This window comes from Thamnophis sirtalis, unplaced genomic scaffold (assembly GCF_051295495.1).
Source record: "Thamnophis sirtalis isolate CommonGarterSnake01/CBP01778 unplaced genomic scaffold, rThaSir2_p1.2 scaffold_18, whole genome shotgun sequence".
Classification (NCBI taxonomy): Eukaryota; Metazoa; Chordata; class Lepidosauria; order Squamata; family Natricidae; genus Thamnophis; species Thamnophis sirtalis.
Window position 1 is genome coordinate 1835734 of NW_028261398.1, and position 17085 is coordinate 1852818.

General features: G+C 54.1%; 1 protein-coding gene across 1 annotated transcript; it reads right to left on the reverse strand.

Annotated features, from left to right (window-relative positions):
• Window positions 1-1632: 1632 nt before the first annotated feature.
• RHBG (Rh family B glycoprotein) lies at window positions 1633-10879 on the reverse strand. The gene is made up of 10 exons (XM_087702948.1): window positions 10598-10879; window positions 7794-7980; window positions 6737-6887; window positions 5579-5726; window positions 5062-5228; window positions 4367-4504; window positions 4071-4204; window positions 3795-3916; window positions 3131-3204; window positions 1633-2476 (listed from the first exon to the last, which is right to left on the reverse strand). Exons 1-10 carry the CDS (start codon window positions 10785-10787, stop codon window positions 2396-2398), a joined length of 1392 nt encoding a protein of 463 aa, XP_087559074.1. The 5' UTR covers window positions 10788-10879; the 3' UTR covers window positions 1633-2395.
• Between the last annotated feature and the right edge of the window lie 6206 nt (window positions 10880-17085).

Genomic DNA, 17085 nt, shown 5'->3' on the forward strand with positions numbered 1-17085 from the left:
TGGGCTCATTCGCATCCATAACTCAAGTTCATCAGTTTTGTCAACAAAGGATCTCGCGTTGGTTAGAAAAACACTGGGCAATGCAGGTCTAAGAGGCTGCTTCCATAACCGAGCTAGCAAACCAGCTTTGCATCCTTGTCTCTGCTTCTGCTCTCCTGGCCGTCCCAGGCCCAACAGCGATCCATGGAGAGCCCAGCAGTCTTACTGTGTCACTCGGTATATTATGAGACCACTGAAAGCGACAGTTAGTTGACTAGAAGATCCAATCTTTAGTGGCTCCCAGTTGGGTAGAGACTAATTTTTGCCCACTCGCTCCACTGTAACCCCAGGAGTTCAAAGGATCAGCGTCTACATGCGCCGCCCTCTTGTCACAATTGACATTTTAGAGTAAGATTAATCGGTGGACTTTTCATAATTTGTATGGATTTTAAGATTTGTGAGTCAATAAAACCAGAATGGAACCTTATGAGAAGATGACTCAAGAGTGGATTGAAACCTCTCACTGATTCCAGCATTCACACACCAGCATCCTTATTTGGGAGTCTTATTATTATTATTATTATTAATTTGAATGTATTAGCCAGTGGACTCTTAATAGAATAAACGTAGTAGAATAAGAATGTTTTAATACAAGAGTCTAAATATTTATTAGAATTTAATTAAAAATTATGGATAAAATTTAATCCTGAAGCTGAACAAGTTAAAGTTTGTGTGATTAAACAAATACATAAAATGGATACTATTGATATCCAACAATGAGAATCTTAACAGTAAAGTAATATTAACTTTACTTCAAATAGCACGCTTAAAACTAGGGTGTACATATTTTTTCATTGATATATTACTTCAGTTTAACAACTGAACAATCGTGTTAAAATGGCTCCCAATTTTTCAAAATAAATTGGAAACGTGATAAATAATCTTTCGGCTGAAAAAAGTCAACAGTTTTGGAAAGGAAGATATCTTAAGGCGCAACACATTTATCCTGCCCTCTACTTGCTCTTCAGCTACTTTATTGCCAAATTTTCATAACATTACATTATTTATGCAAAAAACCAAACCACCCCAATTGTGGAAGCCACACAGAGGGGTGAAAGCCAGGGGTGAAAGCCAGCGGGGGGTTCTGGAGAAGCAGGAGCGGGAATTTGGAGTAGTTCGGATAAACGGCCAGTGCAACCTCTGGCCGGGCCCAGAGTGGGAAGAGAATGGGGGTTTTGCAGAATCCTTCCCCTGCCACGCCCACTGAGCCACGCCCACCAAGCCACGCCCACAGAACCGGAGGTAAAGAAAAGAATGGGTGAAAGTGCTTTCATGGGGCCAGCAGAGCTGGACAACCACTTCTTGACTGAAACGTTCAGAAAAGCTCAGAGTCGGGCTTGATAAGGGCCAAGGTGGCGCAGTGGTTAGGGTGCAGCACTGCAGGCCACTTCAGCTGACTGCAGTTCGGCTGTTCAAATCTCACCGGCTCAAAGGTTGACTCAGCCTTCCATCCTTCCGAGGTGGGTGAAATGAGGACCCAGACTGTGGGGGAAATATATGCTGACTCTGTAAACCGCTTAGAGAGGGCTGAAAGCCCCTTGAAGCGGTATATAAGTCTAACTATGGCTATTGCTATATTGCTGTTGCTATTGATTGCCTTATTATTCACATCTTTTACTAGGTTGCTGCTTGTTGCACACTCTCAGTTACAGGGAGTCCTTGACTTACAACAGTTCATTTAGTGACCATTCAAAGTTACAAAGGCACTGAAAAATGTGACTTATGGACCTTTTTCACACAGCCATTGCAGCTTCCCCAGGGTCACGTGACCAAAATTCAGGAGCTTGGCAACTGGTTCCTATTTATGACGGTTGTAGTATCCTAAGGTCACGTGACCCCTTTTGCGACCTTCTGACAAGCAAAGCCAATGGGGAAGCCAGATTCACTTAACAACTGTGTTACTAACTTAACAAATTCAATGATTCACTTAATAACCGTGCTAAGAAAAGTTGTAAAATGGGGCAAAACTCACTTAACAAATGTTTCACTTAGCAACATAAACGTTGGGCTCAATTGTGGTGGCAACTTGAGGACTACCTGTATTTGGCTGTATGTGCATGATGGAATTTATGTTGAAAAGCAAATAGGATTCTGTAGATGGAAGGGTGGCTGTGAAAGAGAAAACCCGCTTGCTTTAAAAAGAACATTGGCTGCTGTTGGCCTTGGGAGACTTTTTAGTAGCTGATGGACCCCATGAAACGATCCCATGGAAGTCGGTGCTTCTGAATTTGTGCAACCGTCTTCCAGGGGGACTCCAGTCCTGGAAGGAGCTGCTCCTCCGGGCTTTCTTCCAGGCAACACACGGATCTCTTGGACTCACTGCTTTCTCTTTCTGTTGGTGGTGATGGGGGTGACGTCAGGCATGGGTGGCTTTGTCTGCCTCCTCCGTGCTGAGAGCTTCCATGACCTGGAAGCCATCACGATGTTCCTCGGGCACCTATGTGAGGCCAAAAGGAGAGGGATGATAAAAGGGGCCCCCTGTCCCCCCCCCCCGTTTTCTCTCTCCTCCAGGCCGCCTGCAAGCATCCACGGTCTTTGGATTCCAGCTTTTGGTCCTTCCCAAAGGAAAGGTTGCCGGAACCAGAACCAGTGTGTCTTTGGCCCTCCGGAGGCAGAGCTGGCCTTTCCAGGCCACACTGACCCAACGTGGCCCACGGCCTCAGAGGACCAAAGGTCTCCCATCGTGGCTATTCTGCACGTCCACCATTTCCCCTTTCCCTACTAACCTGAATCGTGTGGCTCTGTTTGCACCCAAATTGAGGTTTACAAAAGAAGAGGCACAAGCAAAGCTTCTTCACATCCTGTTCCTGCAACGAGCTCGGACTATCAGCAGGGTCACAATTCTCCCCGTCTCGTTCTAGCTTAGCATATGGCAGGAACCAAGCCCCTGTGCGACATTCTGGGATAGCTGGTGCTAAAGCTAAGCTTCTTAGGGTGGGATTGGGGGGGGTCCCTTCCACTGAGGTCCCAGAGGAAAGGCAGGCTATAAAACAATCAGCTCCCACCCACCCACCCCGGGGGGGGGGTCAGGGGAATACACTGATGTGGCTTAAAGGGCAGCCGGTTTGACCCCGAGGAAGCCTTCAAATACCTCCCAATAGATTTGATCCTCGAAGCAGAGAGCGTCTGGGGGCATCGCAAGGCTTCGCATCTTCAGGATGGCCCCTAAAAGAAGAGAGCAGTCAGAAGAGCAGGGGATCCGCATTGCAGCGGGAGGGGAGGGGGCTTTCCTGGAAGTCCCACTTCAGAATGGGATTGGCCCACCCTTCATGCCCACAGACCTTGTCAGTCCAAGAACCTGGCTGGGGGCTCCATAAGAAGAACCTTTTCTGTCTTTTGGAACATCAGGCCGCTCAATGCACCCCACCCTCTTGGTCTCCCAAAATTGCCTTCAAACCGGCCTCTGGTTTTGGCCCCCAAGGGAGTGGCCCATGGTTAGCGGACCCCCACCTCCATCCCATTCAGGGATTGCTTCCTACTTTACCCAATTTTTGTTAATGTTGTGGGGTTTATGGTTCTTATATTCTTGTTTTTATGATGTTGTAAGCTGCCCGGATGACAGTGAGATGGGTGGCGTAGACATTTCATAAATGAATAAAAACGTCAGGGCTGTTTCTCAAGCCCCTTCAGGTCTGGGGCTGCATCCCACCCCCTTCCGAGGCTGTATGAGACCCCCGAGCGAGAAAACGTCCGTCTGTGTGTGGAAAGTAGTGGAAAGAGCTGCGGGATTGCTTGCCTCCCCCATCCCCACTCACCCACCAGGCTGCCACCGACCGTGGCCATGCCCAGGGAGACCAGCAGGCCCAGCAGCTGGAAGAGGCTCTGTCTGGTGGGGGTCCTGTGCCCAGCGGCCACGAGGGGGAAGACGTCGGCCATTCTGCAGGAGGAAGACGGCCCCCGTGAGCCAGCACAGCCTGGCAGATCCCAACCGCCTGGGCAAAGCTTCTTTTGGGAGGAGAGCCAGAGTGGGAAGCAGCGTCCCTCCCAGTCCTAACCCTCTGCCTCCCCCCCCACACCCTGGTGGCACTCACCCCTCTCCATAGGCATCTGGGGTTGCTAGAGCGGCCACCAGGGCGCCAAGGAGGGCACCGAGCAAGCCGGGCATCCCATGCAGGTTGTGTATTCCGCAAGTATCCTGGATCTTCAGCCTGGCAGCCAGGATGGGCTGGGCAAGAGAGGGAAAGAAGGTAGGAAGCCTGAGAACCGGACCTCCTTCTCTCCTGGCTGGCACCGTGCCCACCTCCCCTCCTGGGCTCTGCTGCCGAATCCTCTCCTGCAGGAGACACCAAGGGGCTTTGGCAAAGCTCGGGTCGGGCGCTGGGCCTACCGTGAGGAACCTGAAGCCGAGGGTGGCCACCAGGCCGGCCACGCACCCGGCGATCAGGGCCCCAAAGGGAGTCAGCACCATCTCGGCCGAAGTGCCAACGATCACTCCGCCAGCCAGGGCGGCATTCTGGATGTGAACCTGGGGAGGGAGGGAGGGAGGGAGGGGGCAGAGAGAAGAAAATGACCCAGGAGGAATTGGGGGGAGGAATTCCAATTTCATTTGGCATACATTACACTTAAAATTAAATTCCATTCAGTTAATAATCAAATACAGTATTAAACATAATAAAAGGGGAAAGTAGGAGACAGGATTACTGCATACGTATTCCAGGCAGTGGACATGGCTACCCTTGGTAGGAGGAATAAAAGAGGTGGAATAAAATAATAGAGATGCTCCCGGTAGTTAATGGCCCCCTGCCTGAATTGTGATTTGGAGGCAACATTTGGAGGGGCTCAGGAGCCACCCTGGGCCTGCCGCAAACCTGGCCTAGGACCCCTGCAGTGGCTCCTTTGAGTGACCCACAGAAAACATCAATTAGTGTAATGGAAGAGACCCCCCCCCCACGGCTTTTAAAGCAGAGGAGCCGTTGCAGACGCTGGCAAAGCAGGTGATTTTGCAGTCCTGCCCCCCAACATCTGGGGGTACAAATCAGACCCTCCCTCTCTGGAACTGCCTGGGGACAAGGGCCGCCTCACCATGTCCAGCTGGCCTCCGCGGTTCACCAGGGCAGAGATGGCGAAGGTGGCCAAGGTGCTGGACGCCAGGGAGAAGTAGGTGTTCATCACCGTCCGTTGCTGGTCATCCCCGTGGGCGGTCACAGCCGAGTTGAAGCTGGGCCAGAAGACCCACAGGAAGAGGGTGCCTGCCAGGGACAGGGGGGGGGGCAGGGTTTCTTTCAGAAGGAGCAAAGCAGGCCTTCCCTCTCCTCCGGTTCCCAAGAGTGGCTCACAGGCTAATAAAGGGATGGGCAGGGACGGTCGTGGGCAGCCCTAAGGCCTCCCTCCTTGGACAACGTGTTGGACAATTGCTAACGATCACCCGTATTTGTCGTGGCGTACACAGACCCCGAGTGAGGTTGAAGGGGATTCTAAGCAAAGCTTCCACCAGAACCATAAAGGAGAGACCTGCTCAGCTCCCTCCACCGGAGCCTCTCCGGATCCAGCTCCTCCTCTCCTAGAGGTGCAAAGCCCAGCGCCCCTTTGGCAGCCTCACCAATCATAGCAAAGAGGTCCGAGTGGTAGGTGGAGCCTTCCCGCTGCCGGCTCTTGTCTAGGTGGGGCCGGAAAAGAACGCGGGACACCATCAGCCCGAAGTAGGCCCCGAAAGCATGGATGGTCATGGAGCCCCCGGCGTCCTTCACCTGAGCCAGATGGGGGAAACACTGCAGGGGGGGCGGCTTCGACAGCGCTGGGCCAACCAGCGTAGTTTTCAGCACCAACAACTTTTTAAAACCTTCTACCTCCTTCAAGGCACCTCCCAGGATTGTAACCAATCTTTATTCCCACAATTCTCTATTCGTGTTGATTCATTTATTTATTTCAACTATTTATGGAGCTACCCATCTCACAGCAGCGGCTCCCGGTGCAGCACCTGTCCCCCTGGTAGAAATAAACCAGCTCAGAAACCAAAAGCCACAGAGCCGACCAAGCCTCTTGAGCCAAGGGCTCCAGGCTCAGAGGGCCCAGGGAGACCTACTGAAGGAGCACCAGGGATGAAGACGAGTCTGCCCCATCCTTGGAAGGAGGCTGCCCTGGCCCCAGGCTCAGGGAAATGGGGGCCAGAGCGAAGACTCAGTAGGTCGCAAGACGCAGGGGTACCAAGAGACCCCCTGCAGCTGGGTAACATGGGTGGGGTGGGGGTGGGGGGAGGGAGGGAGACGTTCTTTGGGGCTGAGGATCGTTGTCAGAAGTCAAGGACAGGAAGCCAAAGCTCTGCCAATCGTGAAACTAGGAATGGGTTCATACAACTATTAGCCCCCCACCCCCCCCCTCAAAAGGATGGCATTGCACTCAGTGCGGGTGGGAATCAGGAGTGTTGCACTTTATGTAGCTAACTGTGATGGGATCTGGGGCTGAGTTGCAAAGAGCAACATCGTCACCCTTGAATCGTTCCTGGGCGCAGAGAGGCCGTCCTTAATTCTTCGCAGAGAATTACGCAGGAGGTGCTTTTGCCCAGCAAGATGCTGTCCATTTATGGCTATTTACGGCTTTCAGAACTTCCTGCGTCGTTCTGGGCTTCCCCTGCCTGGCCTATTCCATAATGTAGGCTTAATGGTGGTTTGAACGGATTGACTTTGGATAACCGTCTCTTGCCCTGTGCCCATCCCGTCCCAAGGGAGGAGGGATCAGCCCCCCACAGGGAGCAACTCACCTGAAGGAGGCTGAGCAGGACATACTCGTTGATGCCAAAGAGGGTGACTTCCAGCCCGGCCATCAGCAGCAACTGGACGGGGCTGGTCTTACCCAGCAGAGCCCCAAAGGAGATGAGGACGGAGCCCGCACAGAAGTCCGCGTTGATCATGCTGGCAAGAAGACAGAAGTGAGGGGGGGGGAGAGAAAGGGCTAGCGGGAGATTTCTCCCCCATTCATAAGGATTTCCAAAGAGCCTGCACTTACAATGCTTGAAATGGGGAGGTTGCGGGTGGAGAGGGAGTGGCTCCCCCACCCTTCCTGCCCCCACCCCACCCTCAAAGCCTCCCTCCCTGCAGGAGAAAAGGCCGCCTTGCTGTGCAAACGGTGGCTCAAGGCTGCCCAGGCTGAGCTGGAGACAAAGGCAACGATAGGACCGGCTGAAGCCAGAGGTGGCCAGGGTTGGCTGTGCCGGCTTTGGGTCCTGTGGGGAGGAGCAGGAGGACATGGCAGGAGAATCTGGGGCTGCAGCTTTGCCTTGCACCGGGCAAGAGATGCACAGGACCCCTCCCCACCTCCCTACTCCTGGCTGAAGCCCCTCTCAAAGTCCAGTCGGGGGCAGCTCTGAGATCCAGATGGCAGCCGATGGGCAGAGCAAAAGAGCTTTGAATCCAACCTCTGAGTTACCATCCACCATCAGCTGGAGGTTTCAGAGAGCCCCTTCTTTAGCTGCAGACTGCACCCCTCCCCAGGCCTCTTGGTTTTTGACCTTGGTTCCTAGTGCCCCACCATGATTGCCTTGGTGTCTGCAGGGTGGCCAGAAAAATTCAGACGGGGAGCTTTAGTGGCACACTTGATGTTTCTTAACCACCCCCTTCAGATACTCTGACGGCCAGTCTGTGTCCGGAGGAGGGGGACTCCAGGTCTTCAACAAGGAATGGGGGCGGGATTCGGAGGCTGAGTTGGCCGCCCAGGGATGGGCTCCCACTCAGCTCCATCTTCCTGTCCTTCTGCTGCCTCTGCTTAAGCTCAGGTCACCCCTTTTGGGGGCTCAAGGAGGCCAAGCCTTGCTTGCTCACCTTTCTATGCCCACGTGGATTTTGCCGTTGTGAAAGGTGTGGAAAAATCCCTGGATGAGGACAGACCACTGGAGGGCAAAGGCGGCTATCAGGAAATTGAAAGCCACCCCACCGAAGCTGTAGCGTCTCAGGAAGGTCATCAGGAAGCCGAAGCCAAGGAAGACCATGACGTGGACGTCTTGGAAGCCTGCAGGAGGGGAAGGGCCGGGTCAGCAGGGGAGGAGAAGGAGGATCCCGGGCTCTGAGGGGATGCCAGCACCCGCCTGACAAGCCAAACGTCTCCCTGACTTCCAGCTAATCCCCTGCTCAGCTTTGCCTCTTCAGCCGGGGGCTCCAAGGCTGAGACGGCGGCGGCAGCTGCATAATTGGGTCCCCAAAGTGGCCTCATTCGGTCGGGCCGATAAGAGTGAGTGTGTGTGTATCACCTGCACGGCAGAGTCCGTTAACGGCTCAGCAGGTTGTGGTGCAGCTGCTCTTGGCCGGCTGAGCACAGCCCCGTCTCTCAGGGCTGCTGTTGCTGGAGTGGGCGGTGGCAGTTATGGGGCGGGGCGGCTCCTCCTAGGTTGAACCCTAAGCCCGGCTTACGTGCAGCCCGAATTCAGAACTCCCAATGCATTCAGGAAGTGGCAACGGCTGAGGCCAAGCAATCCCTGGTCTGAAAGAAACGAGGTTTCCTTTAGGTTTGCACAGCAGCGTTTCTCAGACTTGTGGACCTGGAGCTGTGGGGACTTTAGCTCCCAGAACTCCGCAGGCAACACGACTGGCTGGAGAATTCTGGAGCCAAAGTCCACAGATCTTGAAGTTGCCAAGATGAAGAAACCCGGCTGCCCCCTCACCCCTTGCGTCTCTGCTGCTCAGGGCCTGGCTGCCTCCCAGGGGAAGAGCTGGGGGGGGGGGGGGTCCCGGAAGACAATTCAGGGGAGATGCCGGTGCAGAGGGCAGCAGCTGCGGAGCGAAAAGAAAAGTGCTGATGATTGCAGAAGGCCGGGTGGCTCAAGTGGGTCCTCAGCAAGAAACGGGCATCAAGCATGAAGAACAGAGCAATGGGAAGAAGGAAGTGGAGGAGGAGGAGGAGGAGGAGAATCCTTTTCCTGCTTCCCAAACTAGCTGTCAAACCACTGTTTTGCTTAAACACCAGGGAATCAGTCCCTGGGTCTTTTCCCCACGAGACCAGCTGGCCTTTCTGCAGAGGGGGGGGGGGCTAAATGTGTGCAGGATGTTCTGGCGAGCTCAGCGTGGGGAAGGAGCAGCCTCTCTCCGGCTCTCGCTGCCCATCAGGAGAAGGAAAACCTCCCACTGGACGGGCGGAGGGACGGCGGAAGCTGGACCCAAGAGGGCCATCTGGCCTACTGGGGCACCTGGGGCCCCAGGGACCGACTGGGAGGAGAAAAGAGCCTTGTGTCCCTCTGGGAGGGGCTGGGTAGGACCAGCTGGATTCCCAGCTAGGAAGAACGGATCCAGCTGGACCCAAGACTGGCCCAGGTGTGCCGGGCTGGGACCACAAGCTCTGGGACCCTTGTGACCGTTTGCCCACTTCTGCCAAAAAAGGCAAAGGTGGTAGCTGTGTTGTGGGGGGGGGATCAGCTCCTCAGCCGCCCATTTTGTGAGTGTAATCGTGGCCTGATCAAAGAGCCAAGGTGGCGCAGTGGTTAAATGCAGCACTGCAGGCTACTGCTAGATCAGCAGTTCAGCGGTTCAAATCTCACCGGCTCAGGGTTGACTCAGCCTTCCATCCTTCTGAGGTGGGTAAAATGAGGACCCAGATTGTTGGGGGCAATATGCTGACTCTCTGTAAACCGCTTAGAGAGGGCTGAAAGGCCTATGAAGCGGTATATAAGTCTACTGCTATTGCTATTGCTAAAATAAAAGAGGGCGCAGTTGGCCTGACTCTGGGAATCTTGTTGCTTGCTAATGCCAAGGATCCCAAGGCAGCTTCGTTGTCTCAGCCGTTCCTTCCTGCAGGGCCTTTACAACCGAATCAAGATTTAGCTGTCTTTTTAAGAATGCATAAATACATCCACAAACTGGTTTGCTGGATAGTCAGCCCCCCCCCCCCAAAGTTAAGCAAGTGATGGGTGGAGACCAGCAGGTGGGACTGAGAAGGTGTGGAAGCCATGTGGAGGAAACCAAAGGCTTCCTCCATGAAGCAGGGCTGGATGTCAACATCTTTAGCAAGGGGTTCTCTGCCAGGTTCCCTGCTGGGTGGCCGTGGCATGGCGGGGGGGTGGGGGGCCTTTTTGCTCTCCCTGGGATCCGGAGGCTTTCCTTGAGCCTCTGGGAGGGCGAAAATGGCCTCCGGAGGCCCCCTGGTCTTCCCGAACCTCTGGGAGGCCCATTTTTCACACACCCCCGAGCCTCTGCACATGCCCTGCACTTACCTGCGTCCAAAATGGGCCATGTGGGAACTCCTGGGAGGGGAGGGGTGGTGGGGCAGGGCGGGGCCAGCCGTGGGTGGGATTTGGGGGCTTCTCCAAACTGCACAGAATCTTAGCTAGAGGTTCTTCCGAACCCCTGTGAACCCCCAGTAGCCCATCCCTATGAAGCTGGGACTTAACTAGGTTCTGCACTCAAAAACACCATTCAGAAGGCATCTTGAGGCGATGGCAGCTTCCCCAGTTGCCTGGGGCAGGGGAAGAGTTGATCACAAGCGCTGCTTTCCCCTGTGAATCAGAAGGGATCCCCAGAGGATTCCCAAAGCTTTCACTTCCTCCCCCCTACAGGAACCAAACTGAAGCGAGAGGTGTGTAAGTGGGGAGCGTTTGGGGTCCTGGCTCATCCCAGGCAGGAGAGCAGGAGATACTCACTTGGGTAGCGTGGGTAGAATTCGTGGTCCAGGGGGCCTTTGCTGTGCAACTGCACATCCTCGTGCCACAGCCGAGGGCTGGTGTGGCTGTCGTACTGGACGAAGAAGGCGAACAGGAGAACCGTGGCCAGCTGCAGGAGAGCGCAGAGCAGGGGCAGCTTCACCCTCAGGTTGGTGGGGTGGCCCGACATGGTGGGAGAGAGGAGAGCCGGGTGGGAGTGCGCCAGGAAGGGCAGCCGCCGAGTGCCCTCTTTTCCCCTGGGCGTCCTTTGGAGGAGGAGGAGGAAGAGGGGAGGAGGCTGTTTGCTCTCTGCTCACCCTGGCCGGGAGCCACCTGCTCTGAGGCGGGGCCAGCGGGGGGGAGTGTGGGGTGGGCAGGGAGCGGGAGGGGCGTCCCGGCCAGGTGAGGGAAAGCTGGCTTGGGCACCTTCTGCCTCCAAAGAGGCAAAGGAAGCAGGTTTGGCCTTGGCACCCCAGCCGCGCGATTGGGGGACCCCCTCTTTGGACCCAAGTGGTCCTGAAGGTCCCTCTTTGGACCCAAGGAAGGTTCTCCCCTTGCAGAGACAAAGGACCAGGAGACCCTCTGGAGGGTGCCAATTGCTCACCCTGGCATCCCTCTCTCGGTGGCCCCGGGTGTTTGGCCAGGGAGGGGCAGGGCAGGTGCTGCCAAGGGAGAAGCCCAGAAACCAGCCCCACCTTGAGAGAAAACAACCGCCAAGGCTTCCCTTTGATGAGGCCTGGGGTTGATGAGTTCCCCTCCCCTCTCGACCTGTGTGGCTGTGTGGTTTATTTTAATCACGTGTATTGTGTTCTATGTTCCCTTTCCCCCCTTTGAGTTGTTCGCCGCCCTGAGTCCCTCCCAGAGAAGGGCGGCATACAAATAAACGAAATCTGGAAAAAAAAATATCTTCCTGCGCTGCCCCCCCCTCCACAGAACAGCCACCAGGCCTCAGTTTCTGACATTAGTGGGGTCCCTGGTCCCCACACCACGACCTCAGTTTTCACCCAGGCTGCCCGGTGGGAAGGCTCCATCGAGGCTCTGCCAATCTCCAGCAGTGCCAGGCTAACCGTGTCAGCCGAGGAGCCCCCCCCCCGTCCTCAGAGGGGGCAAAAGCAGCCGGAGGCAGCCAAGGTTTGGCTCTGACCGCAACATGTGGGGCTCCTTCACACCCCCAGCAGCCCCCCCCCCCCGCTTCGCTGAGCTGGTCAGATGCTGTGGGTGGCCCCTGCACGTGGCAGAGGGCCCTGGGGACACTGGCCCCCCCTCAGCCCCCTCACCACTGACCCTTGCTCCCCTAGTGAGCAGATGCCGCCTTTTGCCCTAGATTGGAAAGCAGAGGGCACCCAAGTAGAAGAAGCTCATTGCTCAGTTAATCATTAAGTCTGCCGCTGGGGTCTGTTTATCTTCGTTCCCCATCTGGTCGTTTCAAGGTCTTGCAGTCCCTCCTTGTGGTGGGCTCTGCTCCTAGGATGCTCTGCCCGGGTGCCGGAGGGCTCAGTACCTTTCCTGAGTTCCAGCCACTGGGCCCTGGGCAGAGCCCGGCAGGGCTAAGCGGCTCCCAATGGACGGACTTCAGGGAAGAAGCCAAGGGAGGGGGCAGAAAGTCCCCCCCCCACTCAGGTGAAATGCCAGGTAGCGATGGGGGGGGGGGGAATCTGACAGAGGAGGCCGAGGGATCTCTCTGCATTCTTGGGAGTCCAGGCCAGGGTCCACCTTCGCGGGGGATGCCAAGGGCCCTTTACTGATAATTGCACCACATCCATGTTGGCTTAATCCTTCTGCCCTTCCTGCAGATTAAAGGAGGCTTTGTTCACCCTTTAAGCCCTGAAGTGGTTGTTACATGTTTGCATAGCCGCCATCTTTGCGGCTCTCCCCGGCCCCTCTCAGAGTTTTGAGCCAGAGTTTCTCAGGGTAAGAAGGTCCAACTTCATTGTGTTAGCTCTTCAGTCAAAGCAGTCAATAAGTACAAAATATCCAGGTATCTTTTAAGAAACCAGCCCTATTTCAACAGGGATGAAAACCAGAATGAGCCCCAACAACCCCAGCAGAAAGACGGGGGCTCTCCAACTTTTGAGTTGCAGTCGCTCCCTTCACTTTCCAGGAGGATTGCTCTGCCTCCTCCTCACCAGAAGGGGGGAGGGAACTGCAGAGGAGTCGCCCCCAAAGTCCAGGGATCTCCTTTTCTCAATGGAGGAAAGGCGGACAAAACCGCTTCCAAATGAAGTATTTGCAGAGTCCCAAAGGCACCAGAGGAAACTGTTTGTTCTGCTTCTCGGACCTGGCACGGATTCCTTTCCCTCCCGTTTAACCTCCCGTGTAACCTCTTTTTAAATATCGCTGAGATTGAAACCATTTAAAAGGCTTCCTTAGTTGGAGCAGCCTAAAGCTCCCTGGCCAGAGAGTTGTACGGAACTAAGAAAGGCACACGTGATGGACACAGAGATATGTAGGAGTGTATGGGGGGAAATTCCATCTGTGTTTACTGTGATCACAATTATGCACCTTAAATTCTATTTAGAAAAAGTCTGTAAAGTTGAAATTCTTCTTTCCTCAGATTCAGGGTTTTCAATACAGCCGGAGACCAGCTCAGCATGGACTCCCCAGATGGGCTTCCTTTTCTACTCTATCAAGCCAGTTTGTCCAGGCAGAAGAGGAAAAACGGGAGGCTTTCAACTGAGTGGTAACCCCTGTATCCGTTTAACGACGGCTTCTCATTAAGTGGGCTCCATTGGCCAAACGCTGTTTAAGAACTTGGGAAGGGGACATCCAAGCAAGGTATTGTGAAAAGGAAGAGCTGCTCTCATCATTTATTGGGTTTGTATATACCGCCCACTCGCAAGAGACTCAGGGCGGCTCCCTGGACCAGCCTTGCAAAAAAACGAGACTCCAAGGAAGTCCCTCCAGGGCCTTTGCAGGAAGCGGGCACGAGGGCAGGGCCTTCTTTCTGCCAGCCTGGTGCCTTTGCCGGCTGTGACATGTTGCCAAGAGTGTGACTGTCCCACAATCCCCACGATGGGGAAGGGCCGGCTTCTTCGGACCCCCTGGTGCGTCTTTCAATGATCCTAAGCTGCGAGGCTTTCACTGCGCAAGATCCAGTGGGAAGGGAGCGAGCCTTAAAGAAGTGGGCTGGCACGAGCTGAACGTCCAGGGCAATAAGCCACCTTTAAGCCAGGTATAAGCCTCTGGGCAACCCTGGGCCGAAGTGAGCAGGAAAGGGAGGCGGTTTCTGATCCATCGTGTGCCAGTCACTATGGAGACCATGAGGCTGCCTTTTGCAGAGCAGGAACTCATCAGCTGCGCAGCCACAGATGATGGACTCTCACACAAGCAACGGTTTGTTCGTGCTGGAGGGAACAAAGCGTCCTGGGCCTTGGTGCATCGTCACACACAGCCAGGACTCTGCAACAATGGCCCAATTCTCCTGGCCCCACGTAGAGGGGGTGGCACGGGGAGTGGCATCCTTCCTCCCTTGCCCCCTTTGCAAGGGACCCTAACTCAATATATGCCCTTGCATATGGCCCTATGGCTTTTTCCTATCTGGAGCAGGGAAGGTGGCCCAGGAATTTTGCTACATCTCCTGCTGGAGTCCAGCCACAGAAGATTCAGCCTGGTCTGAAGGAGCATTTGGAGGCCTGAGTTGGATGGGCAGCATTTCACCACCCCTCTTTCTCCTGATGGCCACTGTCAGCCCTTCGACAGACAAGGAACCAAACTGTGAATTCTACTGGATGGTTAAAATACAGAAACTGAATCTTGCAAGTGTGAAAGCTTCTCTTCCTCACTTGCTTTTACTTCCCAGGAACTGTGTGTGTGTGTGCTTGTGTGCTTGTGTGCGTGTGTGTGTGTGTCTGTGTGTGTGATGCTTCTGAGATGCTCCCCACACCCATTCGTCTGTGGATGCTGATTGTTGCCCGGCTGCGGCTCCCTCATTCTACCCCTCCAAGGATATCCCCGTAGACAGTTGCATCTCCAACTGCCCCTGTATTTCGACTAGGGCTGCCTGGTTGTGTGGATCAGCCATATGTTACCCAGGAGCATCTTTGTGGCCAACCACTAGAAACCTTAAGATAGACTTTGGCTGCAATCAGATTAGATGGTCCCCTACTTCTCTGTCATCTGGCCAAGGAGGCAGAGGAGTGGACTAGGAGGGTCAGGTGGAGGGAGGCAGCTCCCTCCACAGGGAAGCAACCTGTTGCTGAGTCCCAGATGCTTGGGAGGAGCACTGCCTTCCCACCACGCCTCTTCCTCGCAATCGCCTCTTCCGCCTCTCAGCTCCTCTTGACGATCACACAGAAGTATTTTCCATTCAGTGAATGTTAAATGGAGTTGGGGATTTGTCTGTATTTGTGCTTGTGGAAGAACAGCATTTTAAAAAACTGTGTCGAAAAAAAATGAAAAGATTGCTAAAATATATGCTTAAAATACATGCAAAGATGCAGGAATATTATAGAAGCTTTCTTGAGCTCTGAGAAACAAATGTTCTCCGCTTTCTCACTCACCGATTGCAACTCCTGGCAATTGGCTACCGGAACAGGAAGATTTTAGAAAGGCCAGAAGTCCTGGCTGCACCAAGAGATGAGTTGGGTCCACTTTAGAGGAACCTTCCACTGGATTCCAGGGATTCAAATCACCTTGGAGTTGTGCATCATTTTGAGCACCACACGTTACAAGGAGCAGGGAGAAGCTGGCGTGAGGAGACCCCTCCCAGGAGCACAAAAATAATGGAGGGCGAGGCTTGGGAGGGGGCTCCAGGGGGGCGGGGGCCTGCTTGGGTTGCAGAAGGGAAGACAGAGGAGAGAGAGACCTCCCAGGGGGTTTTGAATGGGAGAGCGGGAGAAGGGCCAAAAGGCAGGTTTTTAAACTCCCACTCAAACGATGGACACGAGTCGGCCCGGGCAACAGAGAGGTGCCAGGTTTGTTGACATCAGGTGCCCGAATGCTGAGGCTCAAGGAAAATCGCTTCTGTGGTTGGAAGCTGCAAGTGGCTGAAGCTGGTGCATTATGGGAAACTCTCTGGGGCTTTCAGCATCCCTGCACTTTGGTCTTTGGTCTTGCAGGTCCCCAACCCAGCACTAGGAGGGTGTTGACCGTTTGTCTGGATTGTTCTTCCATAAAGGCAGGCTTGTTTGCTGGGTGTTGCCCTGTTTGCCAGGCCAAACAATGGGCAGCTGTTTCCCCTCCTTTGTTTTCGTGTGTCCTTGGAACAAAGCCCTGGTGCTGGGGGTGCAAGTGGCGACCCAGAGAGAGAGACGCAGAGGGTGGCAAGGCGAGCGAGAGAAGGAGGATGCCATTTCCCAGAAGGACGAGGGGACCCTGCTGCTCCTCTCGGGCTCTGAGCTCCAGTCGGTCCTGATGTGGCCTGTGGTCCTTCCTCAGAGGCACCGGCAGATCTCTCTTCCTGCACCAGGATTTGGGCAGATCCCTGAGGCTGGATTCAGAGGAAGAATGACCGGTGGGTCACTTTAAGGTGACCAGTTTTGATTGGGGATTTGCAGATGAACTGCTGCACCAGGTACAGCTCTTATTGATTCGTTTGTTACTTTTATATGCTACCCAGCTCGTTATCCGAAATGATTCTGGTTGGCTGACAAAGGCATAAAAGCTTAAATGGGAAACCTTAAAATTAACAGCCTTAAGTAAAGACTAGAAACCAAGCGCTCCTCCTCCCAGGTCTTATCAAAGACCCATCATTGCTCAGCAAATCAGTTGTAAAAATAGTTTGAGTTAGTAATTAACAAAGCAAAAGTGTCCAGAATTTATTCAGCCTTTTTTCTTTTGTTTCCAAGGGAAGATCAGGGGAGGGGAGCCGAAAACAAACAGGGTCAACCTGAGAAGACTTCAGCAAATATTTGGGCGTAGGTAGAGGTGAATCCCTGCCTCGAAGCCCCTGGCTCCCATTTCCCCCTCATCTTCAGTCTTCTCCCATGCACCCCAAAAGCCCTGCTGGTCCTCTGCAGGCGAAGAAGGACGCTGGCCAAACTAGAAGGGGGTGGCAGCATGGAATGAAAACGGCCTGCAGAGATTCAAACACAGGGCCGTCCATCGTCTTTTGCTGGCGTTCTGGCAAGAAACGGGTGGTTGGGCATGACTGACCGAGCTTAGTTCTTCTTGATTTTCATTCTTCAAAGGCCCAGAACCTATTCAGAAGCTCCACTTTCAGGGTAGATGAAGATCTATGACAGGGGACTTCAGACAAACGGCTGCCCAGTTTTTAAGCACCCACGATTTCTGAGGGCAACTTCTGTTCCACTGGTTAATTGTCCTCACCGTTAGGAGGTTTCTCCTTAATTCCAGGTTGCTTCTCTCTTGGATTAGTTTCCATCCATTATTTCTTGTCTTGCCTTCTGCTGCTTTGGAGAACAGCTTGACCCCCTCCTCCTCTTCTTTGGGGCGGCCCCTCAAGTCCTGGAAGGCTGCTATCATGTCTTCCTTAATTCTTCTTTTCTTTAGACCAGCCAGACCCAAACCCTGTAGCTGATCTTCCTATG

What these genes read in the sequence shown, in the direction of transcription:
- RHBG (XM_087702948.1), bottom strand. Translation starts at nt 10,787, where the DNA reads ATGTCGGGCCACCCCACCAACCTGAGGGTGAAGCTGCCCCTGCTCTGC. An exon ending in TCCTGCTCAGCCTCCTTCAG is followed by an intron (nt 5,727 to 6,736) that starts GTGAGTTGCTCC and finishes CATCTGGCTCAG; the next exon opens with GTGAAGGACGCCGGGGGCTC. An exon ending in GCGGAGGCCAGCTGGACATG is followed by an intron (nt 4,505 to 5,061) that starts GTGAGGCGGCCC and finishes CTCCCTCCCCAG; the next exon opens with GTTCACATCCAGAATGCCGC.